The sequence below is a fragment of the Xenopus laevis genome, chromosome 5L (genome assembly GCF_017654675.1).
Source record: "Xenopus laevis strain J_2021 chromosome 5L, Xenopus_laevis_v10.1, whole genome shotgun sequence".
Classification (NCBI taxonomy): Eukaryota; Metazoa; Chordata; class Amphibia; order Anura; family Pipidae; genus Xenopus; species Xenopus laevis.
Window position 1 is genome coordinate 124,891,063 of NC_054379.1, and position 23,078 is coordinate 124,914,140.

The 23,078-nt window shown below is 40.9% G+C and overlaps 1 protein-coding gene across 1 annotated transcript in view; it reads left to right on the forward strand.

Annotated features, from left to right (window-relative positions):
• The window catches only part of dhx36.L (DEAH-box helicase 36 L homeolog), a 41,470-nt gene that overhangs the window by 7,407 nt on the left and 10,985 nt on the right, over positions 1 to 23,078 (forward strand). The window contains exons 3-16 of the mRNA XM_018263776.2: positions 82 to 153; positions 1,140 to 1,311; positions 1,585 to 1,623; positions 1,734 to 1,904; positions 3,802 to 3,881; positions 4,849 to 4,923; positions 5,129 to 5,295; positions 5,568 to 5,649; positions 6,698 to 6,838; positions 7,910 to 8,012; positions 11,517 to 11,604; positions 13,450 to 13,505; positions 19,410 to 19,474; positions 21,529 to 21,672. Coding sequence (XP_018119265.1) covers positions 82 to 153; positions 1,140 to 1,311; positions 1,585 to 1,623; positions 1,734 to 1,904; positions 3,802 to 3,881; positions 4,849 to 4,923; positions 5,129 to 5,295; positions 5,568 to 5,649; positions 6,698 to 6,838; positions 7,910 to 8,012; positions 11,517 to 11,604; positions 13,450 to 13,505; positions 19,410 to 19,474; positions 21,529 to 21,672 — 1,455 coding nt within the window. The remainder of the gene's footprint in view (positions 1 to 81; positions 154 to 1,139; positions 1,312 to 1,584; positions 1,624 to 1,733; positions 1,905 to 3,801; positions 3,882 to 4,848; positions 4,924 to 5,128; positions 5,296 to 5,567; positions 5,650 to 6,697; positions 6,839 to 7,909; positions 8,013 to 11,516; positions 11,605 to 13,449; positions 13,506 to 19,409; positions 19,475 to 21,528; positions 21,673 to 23,078) is intronic.

Sequence of the window (23,078 nt, forward strand, 5' to 3'; positions counted from 1 at the left end):
TGTACGTATGTATCTATCGATCTATCTATGTATCCCCAATACAATAGCACATGTACAAAGTAAAAGATTTTGTTTTTTCAGAAACAACATCGTTCCTCCTAAACTGAGCCAGCCAACATCACCTGAAGAAAAGGATCATGGGACTTGGTTTAGGTACATCGACAATATTTTCGTTGTGTGGCGGGGTGACGTTGAATCCCTATCACGGTTCCACGCCAGACTGAATGCAGTCCATCCCTCTATCTCTTTTTCACTTACTCATGATGTCCATAAAATCAAATTTTTGTATGTAATGGTGTACAAGAAACATGAAACGGGAAGTGATGCAACATTGTTTGTTAAACCCACAGATCGAAATCAACTTTTACACTTTTGGAGTTATCATCCGAAACATGTTAAACATTCTATACCTGTCAGTCAGCTAACTAGAGTTAATAGAATAGTAAGTGACCCAGATGAAAGATGTAGACAACAAGAATTAATGTGTCATAAATTTAGAGAGAGAGGCTATCCAGAAACAGGAATACAGGAAGTTAGAGAGAGAATAGAAACCACAAGGGCCAGAAGAAATAATGACCGAAGGATCCTTTTTGTTACAAACTTTAATAAACAGAGCTAAGAAATTAATAATATTTTGTGCCATCACTAGCACATACTCCAAAGAGCCTATCCTCAGATTGAGGAATTTACTTTCCACCCACTTATGTCCCATAGACGGGGTAAAACAATTGGTGGTACTATAACAACAGCCCAAATAAAGAAAAAAGTTAGACAGCCTCATACATTTTTGGTAGTAGAACAGTGGGAATGTCACCATGCTAGGGCTGTCACTTCCTGTGTGCCTGGTTTAAAGCGTATGACCATGTAAGTGTCTGAATATAATTTTTTCTTTGGCTTGACAAAGGGCACGTTGCTTGCCCGAAAAGTAGCCTGTAAATTTATCCTTTTCACTTAATACACTTTTGCAATATATATATATATATATATATATATATATATATATATATATATATATATATATATATATATATATATATATATATATATATATATATATATATATATATATATATATACACCCAATAAAATACTACATGCACAAAGTAAGAAGTACAAAGTAAAAGATTTTGTTTTTTCAGAAACAACATGGTTCCTCCTAAACTGAGCCAGCCAGCATCACCTGAAGAAAAGGATCAAGATTGGGATTCTGAATATGCTGCTGAGGAAAATGAAGCAGGCACAGATTTGGACCAACAGCTTAGAGAAGAGCTGCATGAAAAAAGAAACAATTATAAATATCTTGAAATGCAGGTGCTGTCTCATTACTAATACTCTTACAACTTTCCATCACTGGTTAAATTTATATATATATGGATTTTATATTTAATGGATATATATACCGTATATGGAGATATATACGATTTCGTTTTTTCAGAGCCCACTAGCAACAAATGAGTTGTAAGATAATTAGAGTAAATATGGTTAATATAATATACCCCATTTCAACATTTAATGGAATAAAAAATATCCTTTATACACTAACCAATGTAAATTCTCATAATTTATTTTGCCTTGCATTTCTAGAAATTTCGTGAGAAGTTGCCTTCCTACAGTATGAAGGAGGTAAGAAAGTGATTATAGATCTTCTGCTGTTATGGCTAGCATGTTATTATATGCTTTTTGGAATGTGCATCAGTTTATTTAGGAAGCACTGTTATTTTCTTGTATTTTAGATGATAATAAAAATGATAAATTCAAATCAAGTGACTGTTATTAGTGGAGAGACTGGCTGTGGGAAGACCACACAAGTAACACAGTTTATACTGGATGACCATATCAACAGGGGAAAAGGTTCTTCGTGCTACGTTGTATGTACACAGCCAAGGAGGATTAGTGCCATATCGGTAAGACATCACATTCTTTTACTTGAGAGATACTCAATCGAAGTCACTTGGATAAGTGTTGTGTTTTTTTTTTTTTAATTTATAATTCCATTTAATGGAAAGCAACTTATTTATGTTCATTGTTATAACATGTTTGTGTTGGGCATGGATTTTATATTTTCATTTGGATATCCAAGTTATATTTTCTCCAGGAATCAAACCCTAAGGGGCCTATTTACTAGCATTTGTTTGTTTTGTTTTCGCTCTGAAAATTGTTTTTTTAATTTCTTTAGAACTCTAAAGATTTAAAAAAAAGAATTTTGCCCGTTTTTGCTAGTAATTGTCCAAATTGTCCACATTATTTCTATTCAAATTTCTTGATAACTTATCGTGACATACCTAGTTTTATAGAAAATGAGTTCATTCCTGGTTTCAAAAACCTCAAACTACACACATTTAAATCAATTTGCTATATGGGCCTCCCCAGGACAGATATATCAAAGTGTGAAATTAGAGCTCACCACTCTTTCTATTTATGCCTATGGGATTTTTAGAAGCCAATTTCACACTTTGATAAAATTTGCTCCTAAGTTACAGCAGAAGTAGTATAGTTCAGCTGTACTGTTCAACAACAGAGCTGTTAGGGCAGAAACCAAAGCTGACAGAGAGGTATACTTCTAACAAGTTGCAGTGGCTGATTATAGGAAAGACTATGTAAAAGACTATTTTAATGTATAATTATCATAGGATTGTTAAATGAATACTGTCATGGGAAAAAACATTTTTTTCAAAATTAATCAGTTAATAGTGCTGATCCTGCAAAATTCTGCACTGAAATCCATTTCTCAAAAGAGCAAACAGATTTTTTTATATTCAATTTTGAAATCTGACATGGGGCTAGACATATTGTCAATTTCCCAGCTGCCCCAAGTCATGTGGACAGGATCCCTTTAAGAGGGAGGTTTGATGAAGTTTGTTGTCATGTGCTCAACTGATCTAAGATTTTTAAGACTTCCATTAGGAAGCCTTGTCTAGGTTTATTTAAAAAAAAAAAAAAAATAGAATATCTGGCATAAAGAAAATGTTAAGGTAATTGGTATTGACAGTGAGCTTTGTGTTGCACAGGTGTTTTGTATATCCATGGATGGGGGGGCGGGTTGGGGCAAAACACTTGAAATCGACTGGCAATTGCTTGAAATTACTAGTACACTATGCCTACATTTGGAACATGAAAAATGGAGATTGCTCAGACGAGGGTCTGAAGAAAAATATATGCAATAAAAATTAAAAATAGTAGCAAAAGTGAGAAACTGTTTTATGGAGTATTTTTTTATTAACAGCTGGGAAAAACTGCAGGCTAATAATTGAATAAGCATAACAAATTAATAAAGAAATCTTTTTTTATATTGTTTAAATAGCTTGTGTAACATATTAATAGTGAATACAGGTATGGGATCCGTTATCCAGAAAGTTCTGAATTAAGAAAAGGCCGTCTCCCATAGACTCCATTATAATAAAATAATCCAAATGTTTAAAATCAATTTCCTTTTTCTCTGTAGTAATAAAACAGTACCTTGTACTTGATCCCAACTAAGATATAATTAATTCGTATTGGAAGCAAAACCAGGCTATTGGGTTTATTTAATGTTACATGATTTTCTAGTAGACTTAAGGTGTGAGGATCCAAATTACTGAAAGACCCAGGTCCTGAGCATTCTGGATAACAGGTCCCATACCTGTATAAATGTCCTCTTTAATAAGGGGACTGGAGAAAAGTTTTTGAATTTACTAATAAAAAAACCCCTAAAACTTCATATTGACAGTTTAGTTCAATTCTTTAAAAATTGCACATATTTGTTGCAGGTGTCAGGGTCACTTTAACCAAACCTGTAACTCTGTGTGTCCATTTTACATAAAGGTGGCAGAGCGTGTGGCCGCAGAAAGAGGAGAAACTTGCGGAAGAGGAAACAGCACAGGATACCAAATTCGCCTTGAAAGGTAATTATTAGTATATCACAATTTTATTGTGATTGAAAGCCTGATCAAATATACTGATACAGTAAGCCTAGTTATAGCTTATATTATACATTCGATATTCAACATTGTTCTTAATCATGTGTAGAACTGTTTAGTTTTTCCTCTGACTACATGCAGTAAGCTTGTTAGCAGTAAGATCAGCATTCCTTTTCCATTCACCGTATTAAAGGAGAAGTAAACCCCCCCCTACAGATAAAAAACGCCCCATTCACCACCCTCCACTGGCCCCCCTCCCTGCTTTCTCCCCACATAATGTTCTACTTGAATAAGTGTCCCGTCCAGCAACACTGACCTATATATATGCAGAGTAGCACAGCGGAGCTCTGGGCGTTATGTTCGGTAGCTTCATGAAGTAAGCGCAGACACTCCAGCAGTTGGAGCTGGAAAGCACTGTAAATTACCAAACCGTACAGGATTCTGAAGCTACTGAACACGATACCCCTGAGCTCCGCTGCGCTACTCTGCTCATATAGGTCAGTGTTGTTGGACGGGACACTTATTCTAGTAGAACAGTATATGGGGAGGAAGCAGGGAGAGGGCCAGTGGAGGGAGGCTAATGGGGCTTTTACCTGTAGGGGTGTTTACTTCTTCTTTAACCCGTGCTGTAAGCCTGGCTTCGTATACTTGAGTTTTTAACTACATTGCAACAGTTCTTCATATGTCAAACGGCAGCAATGCCACACAGCATCAGTACTCCTTCGTTAATAAACTTGTCATCAAGTCCTTCTCACTGAAAATTGTATTTTTATTCATTTGTATTGTTATTGCTAAGCCTGCAAGATAGCATATTTTTATATGAGCTATCAATGGTTAATAATGTTAATTATATATAGTAGGTGCCGTCACAAAGGACTTCATAATAAATAGGGAAATTTATATTGAACTATGTTGAGTGCATATTTTCATAGTTTGCCTGCTTCTTTTTTAGTCAGATGCCACAAAAACAAGGCTCTATATTATATTGCACAACTGGGATTGTGATACAGTGGCTCCAATCAGACCAGTAAGTCCATGCACACACACACACACACACACACACACACACACACACACACACACACACACACACACACACACACACACACACACACACACACACACACACACACACACACACACACACACACACACACACACACACACACACACACACACACACACACACACACACACACACACTCTTTTTAACAAGTGCTCTCTTGTTACAGGCTCTTGGCCAATGTCAGCCATATTGTTATAGACGAAATACATGAGAGGAACCTTCAATCTGATGTTCTCATGGCAATTGTTAAAGATCTTCTAACGTTTCGGTCAAATTTGAAAGTCATTTTGATGAGTGCTACTTTGAATGCAGAGAAGTTTTCACAGTATTTTGGTTAGTTCCTTGTCTTTGGTAATAAGGGAGGGTAAACCTCTCTCAACCCCTATAAACTTTCAAAGGGACAATTACCATTTCCTTAAACATTCCATATCTGTATTTGTATTGCCTTTGTATAAAATTAAAGCTTGCCAAATGTTGGCCTCAGCTAAGGCATTCTGTAATGAGAAACTCAGGAAACCTTTTAATGTTTTTTGCTGAATTAAATTCCTTCAATGTTACTGTAACATTTTATGAACAAGGTATTTGTTTCCTATCTAATTTTACAGATAATTGCCCAATGCTGCACATTCCTGGGTTTACTTACCCTGTTAAAGAGTACTTCCTTGAAGATGTTATAGAAATGGTTCGGTATGTACAATTTATATGTGTTTAAAGGGGAGCTAAAGTCTAAAATAGAATAATGCTAGTAATGCTATATTTTGTATACTAAACATAAATATGAACTTACTGGACCGGAAGCCTAATAAAACAAATGATTTATGATTTCAAAGTTTTCCGCAGGGGGAGTGTCATCTTGTAACTTTGTTAAACATCTTTTTTGCAAGACCAAGGCCATTCACATGCTCCGTGTGGTCTGGGCTTCAGTTGGGAGGTTAAGCTTAAGGATCATCATAAATTATCAAAATCACACAAGTCAAATAATATCTGCCATAGAAGCCGATACAGCAAGACTGATTAATAATTAGAATATGCAGACTGCACTGGTTCTGTGGATACAAAACTCTATACAGTCGCCGGCTTTATAGGGAAACAAACAAAGCTGCTCAAGGTCAGGGAAGTTAGGTGGGGGGGGGGCTCCCCCTGCTGTTTGAAAGTATGATTGTTTCCCTGCAGAGCATTTTGGGCCTTTCTGAAGTTTCCTGCCTTCAGCAGTCTGAGTGATAGTAAAGGGGGAATTTCACTGCATACAGTCAGGTTTATTATAAAAACTGTACACATTTTTTAATTAAAGTATATTGGAGATAGATTTCTTTTTCATTAAAGAAAGTAAAAATGAGATTTTGTTTTTATATGCTTTTATGTCCACTATAACATTCTTATTACAACTTTGATATATATTTGCTTTAAATTATCTCTCTTCCTAATAGCAGTAAACACAATATTCAGAACTGTTTGTAAAATGTTTTAAGAACGAATTAAACTTTTCTAACGTCAGATGTTTAGCTACAGTGCAAAATGGTGTTCATTTTTTTTAAAGTTTGATGCACATGACTATAGCAGCTGACATTATGTGCATATGCCATTAGCTAAATATTTAGGCTTGTGTTGTTTATTAGATTACTGGTGTTGTTTATCTTTTATTCACCCCTTTCTCTTTTTGCGAAGTATTTATATATTGCCAAAACAATCTTCTAAGAATTTTGATTATTTTTATGTAAAATCTGTACTGCTAAAGGTACATGCCAAAGGATAGTGACAGGAGGCCCCAGTGGAAGAAACGGTTTATGCAAGGGCGTATGGTTTGTCCAGAGAAAGAGGAAAAGGAGGAGCTCTACAGGGAGCGTTGGCCTGATTTTGTACGGAAACTTCAGAGAAGGTAAGATTCTACTTTTTTAATTCTGTCTAAAGTACCAATTAAACAAAACAAGTCATTTGTAACCCTGTGCCTAAAATCTCCAAAAAAAATATTTTAATAAAATCCCAAATGCAGTTGTTTTGCCATTAGATTGGATCTTTGCTTGATTAGGTACCAGGCATTGGGGACTAATTTATAAACAGTGGATAAAAATACCCCAGTGTGGTCAGATTTAGATTTTTATTTTACCTGCAGTAGTCTAAAGCTGATTGGTAGCTGTAATTAATGCACTGGGTCCAGTAAATTTAAAAAATAACTCCATTCTCTCATTATCGAGGAACAGCGAATCAGGCAGAAATAAGCAATGTTTTTATTTAAACATTACATTGTGGTAAGTGGCATTTATGTTTTTTAGATTCAGTAGCAATAGAATTTAAAAAAAATGAGAACTTCAAAAACAGTGTATACAGAACATAAACTTGATAAACTCTCCCAGTTACTGAACTAGGAACTAGTGGCAGAAGAGGTATGTTCCTGTGCCAAACCCAATTGCATGGTAGATCCATGAATTCAATTGGTCTTCATTATATATATTTTTTTTATAGTTTTTAAATGATTTGCCTTCTGTAAGGTTACACATTTATTGTTATTACTATTTTTAATTAATCATCTTTCTATTCTGACCCTCCCCTATTCATATTCCAGTTTCTTATTCAAATATGTGGGATCTCTAGGATAATTTGGGCCCTAGCTTCCAGAAATTGCAACCTGGAGAGCTGCTGAATAAAAAGCTAAATAACTCAAAAACCACAAACAATAAAAAATGAAAACCAGATGCAGATTATCTCAGAATATTACTCTCTACATCATACAAAAAATTAATTTAAAGATGCAGATTATCTCAGAATATCACTCTCTACATCATACCAAAGGTTAATTTAAAGGCGAACAACTCCTTTACCACAGGTATCGTTTGTAAACATTGTAAAAATTTGAGGACATAGGGGAAACAACTGCAGAAATACCTTAATAACAGTGCTTTAAACATAACACATGGTATCTGTTCATACTGTTTTAATATGTTTTATGTAGGTACTCTGAAGGTACCATTGAAGCTTTGCAACTTGCAGATGATGAAAAAGTTGACCTTGACCTTATTGCAGAACTCATACGGTACATTGTTCTGAAGGGGGAGGTGAGCATTTACTGTTCAACAGCTGATTTTATGCTGTTACTTTTGTTTTTGCCTGTGATGTTTCTTTGGGGGTTAGTGGGGGAAATTTAGTACATTTAAGTTTGGATGCATATTTTAATTTCATAGCTCTGTGTACTCAGGACTGGACTATCTTGCACTGCACAGTTTCACAGCGTTTAAGTAGTGTGCTTATATTTCAGTAAATAATTAGTGCTGTAAACATAGGACAATAAAAACCTAATATACTGGGGGAGGGGACAAACATGAGGCATCACCTTAAAGATGGGTGAGACAGAGAAGATGGTTGGGTGGCACTGCTTTAGAAAGTTACCCGTGAGTTAGCGTTTCCTTGTGCTTTAACTATCCTGTATTAAAAATATAGAGGTCATGGAATCCATCGACTGCCTTGCTTCCTGGGAGCTTATTCACTTGTTGGGCTCTCTCACTTGACGCTTAATTGATATGAGAAAATTATTGCAACATTATAGGACATGTAAAGCCTACATTTTCCTACCATGTATATACAGTGGTGTGAAAAACTATTTGCCCCCTTCCTGATTTCTTATTCTTTTGCATGTTTGTCACACTTAAATGTTTCTGCTCATCAAAAACCGTTAACTATTAGTCAAAGATAACATAATTGAACACAAAATGCAGTTTTTAAATGAAGGTTTATTTTATTAAGGGAGAAAAAAAACTCCAAATCTACATGGGCCTGTGTGAAAAAGTGATTGCCCCCATTGTTAAAAAATAACTTAACTGTGGTTTATCACACCTGAGTTCAATTTCAAAGGTTATAAAGCCATTTCTAAAGCTTTGGGACTCCAGCGAACCACAGTGAGAGCCATTATCCACAAATGGCAAAAACATGGAACAGTGGTGAACCTTCCCAGGAGTGGCCGGCCGACCAAAATTACCCCAAGAGCGCAGAGACAACTCATCCGAGAGGCCACAAAAGACCCCAGGACAACATCTAAAAAACTGCAGGCCTCACTTGCCTCAATTAAGGTCAGTGTTCACGACTCCACCATAAGAAAGAGACTGGGCAAAAACGGCCTGCATGGCAGATTTCCAAGGCGCAAACCACTTTTAAGCAAAAAGAACATTAAGGCTCGTCTCAATTTTGCTAAAAAACATCTCAATGATTGCCAAGACTTTTGGGAAAAGTTGAACTTTTTGGAAGGTGCGCGTCCCGTTACATCTGGCGTAAAAGTAACACAGCATTTCAGAAAAAGAACATCATACCAACAGTAAAATATGGTGGTGGTAGTGTGATGGTCTGGGGTTGTTTTGCTGCTTCAGGACCTGGAAGACTTGCTGTGATAGATGGAACCATGAATTCTACTGTCTACCAAAAAATCCTGAAGGAGAATGTCCGGCCATCTGTTCGTCAACTCAAGCTGAAGCGATCTTGGGTGCTGCAGCAGGACAATGACCCAAAACACAGCAGCAAATCCACCTCTAAATGGCTGAAGAAAAACAAAATGAAGACTTTGGAGTGGCCTAGTCAAAGTCCTGACCTGAATCCTATTGAGATGTTGTGGCATGACCTTAAAAAGGCGGTTCATGCTAGAAAACCCTCAAATAAAGCTGAATTACAACAATTCTGCAAAGATGAGTGGGCCAAAATTCCTCCAGAGCGCTGTAAAAGACTCGTTGCAAGTTATCGCAAACGCTTGATTGCAGTTATTGCTGCTAAGGGTGGCCCAACCAGTTATTAGGTTCAGGGGGCAATTACTTTTTCACACAGGTTTGGATTTCTTTTCTCCCTAAATAATAAAAACCCTCATTTAAAAACTGCATTTTGTGTTTACTTGTGTTATCTTTGACTAAGAAATCAGGAAGGGGCAAATAGTTTTTCACACCACTGTAAGTTGGGCATATCTTCCCCACCCAAGCAACATCATTTGTACTGCATATACTCCCTCCATTTCCCAGTGCCATCACATTTACCTAAAACAAATAGCAGCTTTCATCTGGCAGCCATTTTTCCTCTGACACATCATCAGCAACACGGACATCTGCAAACAGGACATGTATGCTGTAAAGTTCATGCAATGTAGAATGCAGGTTTACACAGGCATAACATACTTTGATAAAATGTTCTGCTGGGGTTGAGCAAATTAATGGTTAAGCTGAGCTGAGGAGAGATGATAAGCAGGAAAAAATAGGATCAGACAGCTGGTTTCTATGGGAACCAGTTATGCTATCTCTGGGTGTTAGACTGGAGGGTGTGTTTAGGAATCTGAGCTGAGAATAACTGAGCATGCTCATACTTCAAGAGTCAAAGCAAATTCCTAAAGGGAGGGGGCAGAGTGGGTAAGAGGAGGAGAAGGAATTCTAAGTGATTAAGGGGGTGCTGCGGCCTTACTGTTAAGTGTTTAACAACTAGAGTGGCAGGTATCTAAAGATTTCAAAGAGGCTGTTCACGGATTAAATGTTTGTGGATGGGGTTTACATGTTCTTTAAGGAAAAGCAAACCTTTATTTGAAAAAAGTGCCTAAAAGTTATTTTAGTGCCCATCTTCCACAGCAGATATCTCTCTGGCAGTTCTCCTTTTATGTATTTTCTGGTGGTTCTTGTTCACATGTGAAGCCATGTCCACAGACGCCTCAGAGCAGTGTTTCTCCTTTAGACTGACTTCATTGTTGGACACTGAATGCCTGTCTGACCAGATCTCACTAGAAATGTGGATATTACAGTCCCTGTCTTGAGTGAACTAGAATTAATACACATGCCTAGTAAGACCTTTTCTGGCAACAGGTATTCAGACAAGTGCAGTAAGTTACTCTGGACAGGATGAGTTCTGCACTGCAGGCGCTCAGCCGGAAAAAGTAGGAGGCGTATGATGCTTCATCCAATGTGGCTTTATTAAAGCAAACAGCGTGACATACAGTGGCATACAATAGTGCAGATCAGCCTACGTGTTTCGTGCCCAGAGCTACTGGCACTTCTTCAGAGCTAAACTCGTAACATGTGAAAACCCCTTTATGTAATGTGAAGATACACCCAATACACACCTGTGTCCACTTAAAGGTGTATTTTCTGGGCACGAAACGCGTAGGCTGATCTGCACTATTGTATGCCGCTGTATGTCACGATGTTTGCTTTAACAAAGCCATATTGGATGAATCATCATACGCCTACTTTTTCCGGCTGAGTGCCCACAGTGCAGTACTCATCCTTTCCTGTGTAGAATTGTGCGTGTATGCCCCTGTGGAGTTCTCGCAGGATGCCGCTGAAGGAGAGACGTGCATCGAAGACGCTGAACTGATGAGCTCCGCTTCCTAGGTTCTCATTATTTGTTTCTCATAAGTGCAGTATGTTCTTTGGTGCATATAGCATTTTGATAGATGCCATTGTATTAGCATTCATAAGCATTATTTTTTTTCACCTAGTAGTTTTCTGTCCTAGTTGCCCATGTTTTGTTTGTATTTGGGTGCAGCATGAATACTAGGTAACCAATAAACTTCTTTCTAATACTAAACTTTTTATTGTGAACAGGATGGTGCAATCTTGGTTTTTCTGCCAGGATGGGACAACATTAGCACCTTACATGATCTGCTCATGTCACAAGTTATGTTTAAATCAGGTACTGTTATTGTTCTCTTACTACTCACCCGCGAAGCATTTATTATAGTGTTTCTTAAATGTTTGCAGGTGGCACTGAATAAGCTTGGTAGTCCTTATTGCAGAATTAGGTTTACATAATGTACAGTATTTGCTTAATTAAGGGGGTTGTTTACTAAAATCTGAATTTATCTCATATTTTATTTAAAATAACCACGGCCAACTCCCATGCCCGATTTAGCTTTTTTTTAATACCGTAAATACTCGAGTATAAGCCGATCCGAGTATAAGCCGAGGTACCTAATTTTACCTACGAAAACTGGGAAAACTTATTGACTCTAGTATAAGCCTAGACACAACTACAGCCCTGTCTCCCAGCAGCGCACATTCCGCCAAAGAGATCCCCCCAGCGATCAACCGGACTTCTTTGCAAAGTTGATGGTGACAGAGAATTGCCAAATGGATTACTGTGTGCATTGTCCCACTGTCCCACTATCATGTGCAGAGGGTGCTGTGTGATATTGCCATCACTGTTAATCTTTCGTATAACCAACAGAGGGTGCTGTGTGATATTGCCATCACTGTTATTCTTTCATATAACCAACAGAGGGCGCTGTGTAATATTGCAGTCACTGTTATTCTTTCATATAACCAACAGAGGGCGCTGTGTGATATTGCAGTCACTGTTAATCTTTCATATAACCAACAGATGGCGCTGTGTGATATTGCAGTCACTGCTATTCTTTGATATAACCAACAGAGGGCGCACTGTTATTCTTTGATATAACCAACAGAGGGCGCTGTGTGATATTGCAGTCACTGTTATTCTTTCATATAACCAACAGAGGGCGCTGTGTGATATTGCAGTCACTGTTATTCTTTGATATAACCAACAGATGGCGCTGTGTGATATTGCAGTCACTGCTATTCTTTGATATAACCAACAGAGGGCGCACTGTTATTCTTTGATATAACCAACAGAGGGCACTGTGTGATATTGCAGTCACTGTTATTCTTTGATATAACCAACAGATGGCGCTGTGTGATATTGCAGTCACTGTTATTCTTTGATATAACCAACAGAGGGTGCACTGTTATTCTTTCATATAACCAACAGAGGGCATTGTGGGATATTGCAGTCTCTCCCTAAGTGAACTTAGGCTTTTTATACCATACACAGGTCATTTTGCGGTGTGATCAAATATGAATATAATTTATTTTCTTTTAATTAACCGATTAAAAAAAACTTTCCTGTTCACAGCATATGGATATAAAAAGCAAATACCTTTACCATCACATTTGTTATAGGGAATAATGATAATAAGCACAGCAAATAATGTACACAAGTGTACACAAGTGCTTTTTCTATCTGTTTAATTTCAATACAAATTCATCTATTGAATTTTTTTTAAAAATTGACAAACGAGTTTGTTTTGGATCACTGAATGTAAATGTTAATACTTGTTGCGTCATATTTAATTTTCTTTACAGTATAAAAATGAGACTTGTTTACGTATGTAAATGTCTTTGTACGCAAAACCAAATGTATAAATCTTTGTTCAGTTTGACATGCGCCAAGTTTTTTTTCAATACCATGTGCACATACCATAAATATCTGACGTAACCAGAGTTCTCTCTGATTTCGTCTTCCAATATCTGTGTACGCAGAATTTTTACAAACTGTACAGGTTGGCCTGAGTCAGAAATTATTTGCGTGTTGTGTTCAGTGTGCTCGTTTTTTGTTGTTGTTTTTTTTGGGTCATAACTTGTTTGTGCACTGCATAGAGGGAAGGTATGTTTTTAAGGTAGAACTGAAAAACCTGGATATTCAGTAGTTTATTTAATATTGTGTTGTTTTTTTTCCTAGATAAATTTATTATTATTCCTTTGCATTCATTGATGCCCACTGTAAACCAGACAGAGGTATGTGTTCATTATATACACTCTACATCTCTATATGGTTGCATCATAACAGTCAACAAATTATAAATGACTGATCATTTTACAGCTGGAAAGGAGTAACATCATTTACAATAGAGGAACTCAGTGTAGCTGTGAGTTCTGGGTGTTCTTGCAAGCAGGTAGATGTGATATTCTGTGCAATACCTGACAGAATTACTGCTCAGTTAGAAAACTGAAAGCAGGATATTATTTTAGAAAATAAGATACATCAAAAATCTGTGCTAATCTCAACAGACTTTAATTGTAAAGGTTGCTGGATTTAGCAGACAAATCTCCTGCAGGACCACATGTCCCTCAAACTTCTATGGACATTCCTAAATTCCTATTTTCTCTTACGGCTCGGGGGACACAGGAACCACGGGGTTTCGCTCCTCCCTCCAGGAGGCAGGACACTGATAGCAAAGCTGAAACTCCTCCTTCTCCCTCCTCTATATACCGCCTGCTTAACTCCCCTAAATCAGTTTTTTCAGTGTCCTGCTTCCAAGGAGGTAGGGACTAGGCCTCTAGGAGGCCCTACTGGTAGTGAATCTACGGTCAATGATTAGCATTGACACCCGGGGTGAGACTGGAGTCAGGGACAGTCCTGTTCTCCATGGTTAGCCCCCATCGCGGGATTCCTCGGCTGGGGTCTGTAAGTCTTGCTGGCAAGCTGGCCATCCATCACGTAGGGCCTGCCAGCACGGCAGGACCCTGACTGGCCAGACCGAGAGGCTCCTGAGGGGAGCTCTGGGGTCCCTGGAAGATTGGTAAGTACCCTGCTGGTGCACTTTCAGGGACCGCACTTACCCTGCAGTTCTCTCACCAATGCACAGGGGGGAGGGAGAGGCAGCGGTGAGCGGCAAGGTGCAGGGCGCCGTCGGGGGGCATTAGGACCCAGAGCAGGCGGCTTTCTGATGCGTCTTGCCGAAGGACGTCACTTCCTTCCCGGCTCCTCGCGCCATTAGTACGGCTCTTCAAAGCAACGTCGGGCGCGCTGGTCTATCGTTCGGTTGGCGCCGTTAGTGCGTGCTTAGCCTTATCAACGGCGGGACGAATCTTGCGCGGGTATCTGCTGCTGCTTCTCCATCTCCTTCGTCTATCAGGTGCAGTTGGTGGGGGAGGGGAGTAGTTTGGGAGTACACGTCCCAGAGGCCTAAGGCTGCAGGGAGGCCATGTTTCCCAGGGGAGGGAAGACAAGGGCCTCTGCCTCAGTAACTTATCTTGCCTGCGCTTCATGCGGCGCCAAATTTCCCAGTGGTCAGGGGGACCCGACCTGTGCAGCCTGCACAGCATCAGGGGAGACTTCTAACCCCTCCATAGCACTGGAGGTGTCAGATTTGGCGAATGATGCTCCTGCTGGGGGCTCTTCAGGGGCTTCAGCTTCCCATGCCTATTCGGTGGGGGACAATCCTCCTTGGGCGCTTCAACTGTCCCAATCCCTGGCTAACCTACAGGGAATTGCAAACCTATCATCATCTCTAGATAAGTTTGTGTCTCACCTATCCGCTCAGCCTCAGGCTAAGCACAGGAAGGCCCCAAGCAAGAGAAGGGTGCCTATGCCCGCATCATCAGGGGATTCTGCGGACGATATTGGTGACTCTGAGTTTAGCGAGGGTGAGATTTCGTCCGCGTCTTCAGAGGGTATTCCTGATCCTGACAAGGAGGTACCGCATGATATTCAAGGAATTATCAGAGCCATCAAGACTTCCCTTCAGTTGGAGGATCCATCTGGAACGGGGTCGGGAGCCAAAGGACCCTTTAAGCGACGGCGTAAACAGACTGCCGAATTTCCTTTTCACGATCAGTTGGGAGAGGTTATCCAACAGGAATGGGACTGCCCAGAAAGGAAGTTTCAACCTTCGCGCAGGTTTTCACGTTCTTATCCCTTTGCTAAGGATCTAATAGAGAAATGGGGCGTTCCTCCAGCAGTAGACGCTCCGGTATCTCGTCTGTCCAAGAATACAGCCCTTCCTGTCCCAGATGCGGCAGCCTTCAAGGATCCCACCGACAAACGCCTTGAAGGGTTCTTGCATTCAATTTTCATTTCCGCAGGCTCCACCTTTAGGCCTATCATTGCAGCAGCGTTGGTCAGCAGGGCTATGGCGGACTGGGCTCAGGAGCTCCTAGATGGCATCAGGGGTAATTTGCCCAGGGCAGAATTATCTTCCCTAGCTGATCAGATGGTGGACGCCAATGCATTTCTGGGAGACGCTCTTCTGGACTCGTTGCAGGCATCCGCTAGAACGTCTGCCACTGCAGTAGCAGCGCGCAGAGCGCTCTGGCTGAAGCACTGGACGGCGGATCTCAGCTCTAAGAAGGCTCTAACATCCATGGCCTTCAAGGGCAGACGTCTGTTTGGTGACGAGTTAGAGAAGATAATTTCTCAGGCCACTGGTGGAAAGAGCACTTTACTGCCCCAACACAAATCCCGCACCCATACAGGCCAGAGGCGCGGGAGGTTTTTTCGTGGCCAAGCCTCCAGATCATGTAGAGAAGCTCGACCCACCTCTTCCTTCCGATCCAAGAACAGGTTTCAACACAAGAGCCGACAGGGCTGGCAGCCTCGGAAGAGCCAACAGAAGCCCTCCCCTGACAAGTCCTCATCACAATGACGGGACAGGCCCTCCGGTGCCAGATCAGGTAGTGGGGGGTCGCCTGCTTTGGTTCCGGGAGGTATGGCACGACTCAGTGTCAGATGCTTGGGTTCACGAGCTTGTAGCGGAGGGGTACAAGCTGGAGTTTCTATCCCATCCCCCAGAACGATTCTTCCTTTCCAGGATTCCTCAGGGAGACCCAAAGAGAGAAGCTTTTTTCACAGTGGTGTCGGGACTTCTTCAGGCCGGAGTTATCGTGCCAGTCCCAGAGGACCAGATCTTCCAGGGTTTCTACTCAAATTTATTCGTGGTTCCCAAGAAGAATGGTTCCTTTCGACCAGTTCTGGATCTAAAGGGTTTGAACAGGTTCATCAGATACCGTCGATTCCGCATGGAAACTATTCGCTCAGTCATAAGATCTTTGAGCAGGGACGAGTTTTTGGCGTCCCTGGATATCCAGGACGCTTACCTACATGTTCCCATCTGGCCAGGGCATCACAGGTTCCTACGGTTTGCTTTTCTCCAACAGCATTACCAATTTGTGGCTCTCCCCTTTGGACTCTCTTCGGCTCCAAGGGTGTTCACCAAGATCATGGCAGCGATGTCAGCGGTCCTACGCCTTCAGGGTATTTCCATCACGCCATATCTGGACGACATTCTGGTAAAGGCGGCATCCCTGGAACAAGCTCAGAGGCATCTGGCGATCACCATCAGGACATTAGATCAATTCGGGTGGTTGATCAACCGGAAGAAATCCTTCCTAATTCCTTCCCAGGTAATGCAGTTTCTGGGACTAATTCTGAACAACGTTCCCAGAGAGTAGTTCTGCCACAGGAGAAGCAGGAGAAGATACGATTGCTGGCTCGGCAGCTCATCCAGATCAGAACACCGTCAGTGCGCTTTGCCATGCAGGTACTGGGGTTCATGGTGTCAACCATGGAGGCAGTACCATTTGCGCAGTTTCACCTAAGACCTCTGCAACTTTGCATTCTGCGGAACTGGCGGAGGACCTCTATGAATCAGAGGATCACATTGGACCAAGTGACTTTGCAGTATCTACGGTGGTGGATAGACCGAGTACACCTAGCGGAGGGCCGAAGGTGGGGGGATACTCAGTGGACGGTCCTCACCACCGACACCAGCCTAACCGGTTGGGGGGCAAGGTTCGATCAAAGATCGGCCCAGGGAAGCCAAGGGGGAACGCGCAGCGCCGCAGCCTGGTCAGAGACAGCTCGGATTCTATCCTGGGCGGAGGGCCGGATACCAGAGATTTCCGCAGTGCACATTCCAGGCATCCAGAATTGGGAGGCGGACTACCTAAGCAGGCATCGGCTGGACCCAGGAGAGTGGGAGCTCCTGCCGGAAGTGTTCGACATGGTAGTCAGCAGGTGGGGACAACCAGAGGTCGATCTCATGGCGTCTCGACACAACAGGAAGATTCCAAGATTTTTCGCCAGAAGCAGAGACCCGCAGGCAGCGGGAGTCGACGCAATGACTCGCATACATTTTCCCTCCAATTCCAATGCTTCCTCGAGTTCTAAGATGATTTCGACAAGAAAGTTTGCATCTAATCGTCGTGGCTCCATTCTGGCCTCGGAGAGCCTGGTTCACGGACCTAATATCAATGTCAGCGGGAGACTGGTTTCACCTCCCAAGACGTCCCGACATACTTCGCCAGGGGCCCATATTACATCACAACCCAGGACTACTATCCTTGACGGCGTGGCTGTTGAGACCGCTATCCTGAGAGGAAAGGGTTTTGCAGATACGGTGATTGATACAATGATCAGGGCTAGAAAGCCATCTTCGGCCAAGGCATATTACCGTGTGTGGAATGCCTACGCATCCTGGTGTGAGACCAGGGGAGTTCCCTTTGACCAGCTCGATATATCTCGAGTCTTGCTATTCCTACAGAGAGGTCTCGAGGGCGGTCTTAAGTTGGCTTCCCTCAGGGTACAGATTTCTGCATTATCTGTGCTTTTTCAAGAGAGATTGGCACTAAAGGACGATATACGTGTCTTCCTCCAGGGGGCTGCCCATGTAGTGCCTCCTTTCAGAAGACCGGTTCCAACATGGGATCTCAACTTGGTATTGAGAGCCCTCCAAGATGCTCCGTTTGAACCACTAGGGTCGATTGAACTCCCGGTGTTGACCTGGAAGGTTGTTTTTCTGATGGCCATCTCATCGGCCAGACGGGTCTCTGAGTTGAGTGCTCTCTCCATAGATCCACAATACATGGTTTTTCATTCCGACAAGGTGGTTTTGCGAACGGTACCATCCTTCCTACCCAAGGTGGTGTCTGCATTCCACGTCAACCAGCCTATAGCGGTTCCATCTTTTTGTCCGAATCCAAAGAACGAGAAGGAGGTTCGGCTACATTCCCTGGACGTTGTCAGGGCATTGTCTACATATGTGAAGAGAACAGCTTCGTTCAGGAAGTCCAAAGCTTTGTTTGTAATTCCCTCAGGTCCTCGGGTAGGGACAGCGGCATCCAAGGCCACCATTTCAAGGTGGATCAAAGAGACTATTCGGCAGGCTTACATAGCGGTCCACAAGAGGGGTCAGAGCTCATTCGACTAGGGCCCTAAGCACTTCCTGGGCATGGAGGAATGAGGCCTCCGCTGATCAGCTGTGCAAGGCTGCCACATGGTCCTCAGTGCACACTTTCACTAAATTTTATCATTTTGATGCTTTCTCATCTGCTGAAGCGGGTTTTGGCAGAAGAGTCCTGCAGTCAGTAGTTTGTTTAGACTGAAGCAGGCAGTTGGTTTCTGTTTTTCCCTCCCTGAATTATTAGTTAATGGGACTGCTTTGGTAAGTCCCCGTGGTTCCTGTGTCCCCCGAGCCGTAAGAGAAAAGGAGATTTTAATATAACTTACCGTTAAATCTCTTTCTCTCTAGGCATCGGGGGACACAGGAATGCCCACCCTGAAACAGGTCGTTTTTGGCCAGACATGGGAAGAGGTTCTCCTGTGGCCTTGACTTTTGGTTACGTGTATATAGTTCCTTGTTATTGCTTGCTATCTAACTGATTTAGGGGAGTTAAGCAGGCGGTATATAGAGGAGGGAGAAGGAGGAGTTTCAGCTTTGCTATCAGTGTCCTGCCTCCTGGAGGGAGGAGCTTAACCCCGTGGTTCCTGTGTCCCCCGATGCCTAGAGAGAAAGAGATTTAACGGTAAGTTATACTAAAAATCTCCTTTTGTGCAAAAGTGGCCTTTATTCAATATGTGATGCTATATTATTATAAAAGCTGCAAACATTATTTCAAATAAAATCTAAATGTTGTTTATAGGTTTTTAAAAGGCCACCACCAGGAGTGAGAAAAATTGTAATTGCCACCAACATTGCAGAGACAAGGTAAATACACACAATTCTAACTACAGATAAACAGGTGGTTTAATCCAAAGCCTGAAATAGCGACTGTAACATATTAGTTTGTGTCTTCTCACAACATTGTTGAACTCCTATTAAAAATGTATTCACAGCCTTCATTTTTCTAAAAAAAAAATGCAAAACAGGGGAGCTATGTTAGAAGTTGGTCTGTCTGGGACATTTTATTTAGAGTTGGATAAATTCTAAGACTGGATAAATTTTGCAAAGGACCAGCACATTTGTTTTTTAAAAAATGTCCAAAGTGTTTTTATTTTTCACATCACAGTGCCTCCAACGTTTCGGCCCGCCTTGGGGCCTTTATCATCCTTGATAAAGGCCCCAAGGCGGGCCGAATATAAGGCATTTAATGTGTGTGTAAACCGTTAACTATTAGTCAAAGATAACATAATTGAACACAAAATGCAGTTTTTAAATGAAGGTTTACGTTATTAAGGGAGAAAAAAAACTCCAAATCTACATGGGCCTGTGTGAAAAAGTGATTGCCCCCCTTGTTAAAAAATAACTTAACTGTGGTTTATCACACCTGAGTTCAATTTCAAAGGTTATAAAGCCATTTCTAAAGCTTTGGGACTCCAGCGAACCACAGTGAGAGCCATTATCCACAAATGGCAAAAACATGGAACAGTGGTGAACCTTCCCAGGAGTGTCCGGCCGACCAAAATGACCCCAAGAGCGCAGAGACAACTCATCCGAGAGGCCACAAAAGACCCCAGGACAACATCTAAAGAACTGCAGGCCTCACTTGCCTCAATTAAGGTCAGTGTTCACGACTCCACCATAAGAAAGAGACTGGGCAAAAACGGCCTGCATGGCAGATTTCCAAGGTGCAAACCACTTTTAAGCAAAAAGAACATTAAGGCTCGTCTCAATTTTGCTAAAAAACATCTCAATGATTGCCAAGACTTTTGGGAAAATACCTTGTGGACCGACGAGACAAAAGTTGAACTTTTTGGAAGGTGCGCGTCCCGTTACATCTGGCGTAAAAGTAACACACCATTTCAGAAAAAGAACATCATACCAACAGTAAAATATGGTGGTGGTAGTGTGATGGTCTGGGGTTGTTTTGCTGCTTCAGGACCTGGAAGACTTGCTGTGATAGATGGAACCATGAATTCTACTGTCTACCAAAAAATCCTGAAGGAGAATGTCCGGCCATCTGTTCGTCAACTCAAGCTGAAGCGATCTTGGGTGCTGCAGCAGGACAATGACCCAAAACACACCAGCAAATCCACCTCTGAATGGCTGAAGAAAAACAAAATGAAGATTTTGGAGTGGCCTAGTCAAAGTCCTGACCTGAATCCTATTGAGATGTTGTGGCATGACCTTAAAAAGGCAGTTCATGCTAGAAAACCCTCAAATAAAGCTGAATTACAACAATTCTGCAAAGATGAATGGGCCAAAATTCCGCCAGAGCGCTGTAAAAGACTCGTTGCAAGTTATCGCAAACGCTTGATTGCAGTTATTGCTGCTAAGGGTGGCCCAACCAGTTATTAGGTTCAGGGGGCAATTACTTTTTCACACAGGTTTGGATTTCTTTTCTCCCTAAATAATAAAAACCCTCATTTAAAAACTGCATTTTGTGTTTACTTGTGTTTACTTGTGTTATCTTTGACTAATAGTTAAATGTGTTTGATGATCAGAAACATTTTGTGTGACAAACATGCAAAAGAATAAGAAATCAGGAAGGGGGCAAATAGTTTTTCACACCACTGTATATATTACAGACAATTACAGAGAACATGCAATGGAAGTTATGGTGGTGCATAGCCATTCTTATACAATATATTAAGGAAAACTGCATTTTATTTCAGGAAGCAATGTGTACTTGTGATACTGCTGAGCTTGCAACTTCTGTGTTATTTTATCTTCGTGAAAGGTTTAAACAGTATATTGAAAAAAAAAGTCCCAAAATGGAATCTTTATTCAGTGCATCATTGCCCTTATGATATTGCACGTATCTACAGCAATTCTAGCTATTTGTTTCTAAGACTGTTCTCTCTCTCTTCACGTTGTTGCAGTATTACTATAGATGACGTGGTACATGTAATAGATGGAGGAAAAATAAAAGAGACCCACTACGATACACAAAATAACATCAGTACAATGACTGCAGAATGGGTTAGCCATGCCAATGCCAAGCAAAGGAAAGGCCGTGCAGGCAGGTAAGCATGAACTGTCTGTATGAGGAAACATGATACCGTTCCAGTTTGATCCAAAAAGGCATAGGATCGGTTATTCGGAAACCTGTTATCCAGAAAGCCTTGAACTACGGGAAGGCCATCGCCCATAGACTCCATTATCGCCCATAGACTCTAATAAAATCGTATGCTGTACTTTATCCCAACTCCGATCTAATCTGTTTAAATTATTTTTTGGTAGGCTAAAGATATGGAGATCTAAATTATAGATCTGTTATCCAGAAAACCCCAGGTCCCAAGCATTTTTGATAACCGGTCCCATACCTGTATATGGCTAAAATGCAAAACCTACTGTACTAGTCCTGAGGTTTAGCAGCCTCATATAATCCTTGTTGTTATAGTGGATTAGCAGCTCCACATTTTGTTAGTCCATTTTTGTGTGTTCATAAAACGACACTGTGTGCTGTCGGCTGGAATTATGAATCTAAGCTTAAGGGGCATATTTATTATGGATCGAGTTTTCCATGAAAATTCACATTTCTGATTTTTTTTTTTTTTAGTCAAAAATCTGTTTTTCTGGTAAAAAAAACAAACCTCAACGTTTTCAAGATTTTTAATATCCGACTCTGGAAATAACTCGAATCTAAAAATACACCACCTAAAACCTGACAAGGTCATGTAGGAGTCAATGGCAGAGGCCCCTTGAAGATGTTAATAGCCTGCATCATGTTCAAGTTTTTTTTCCTGAGGGTTTTGCCCGAAAACTCGATCAATTTGAGCGATTCCAGTTTTTTGTTAACCTCCGATTCCAGTTTTTTCTTAAATTATAAACCATTTCAGTTGTGAGTTTATTCGAGCTATAAAAAAACTATAAATTCAACCTTTGATAAATAACTCCCCAAGGGTTGTCGTCAAATAATTAAATCTTTTTCAAAAAGTGGGGTTTTGTCTGTCATAGAAGCTAATGCTGTAGTCAGTGCTATAGAGTAATGATGCAGAATTCACTGATTTCTATGCTGCCATGTCTAATCTAATCTAGCATGTCTAATCTATATTTTTGTTGCTCTTTAGTTCTCATTTATCAAACCAGCATAAATGCATTTTAATTGGTTCAAAAATGTATTCAGTCTCATTTCACAGTAATATTACTCTACTGTACTAAATGTAATTCGTCTGTCACCTCTTACATGGCACAAGCTACTTTTCTAGTTCCCAAAATCAATTGCAATGATTTCTAAATGACTTACAATTTTCTTTCCTACGAGACTTAAAAATTGCACATGATATTCATCCTGCAATTTAGCTTGTAACCTATTTCTTCCTCTGTCTCCACTGATCACTAGAGGCTGTAGAAATCTCAACTGCTAATCGATTGAAACTGCACATTGGGCTGATATAGATATAAAGAACAAAGTTGGCCGAAATCCAAT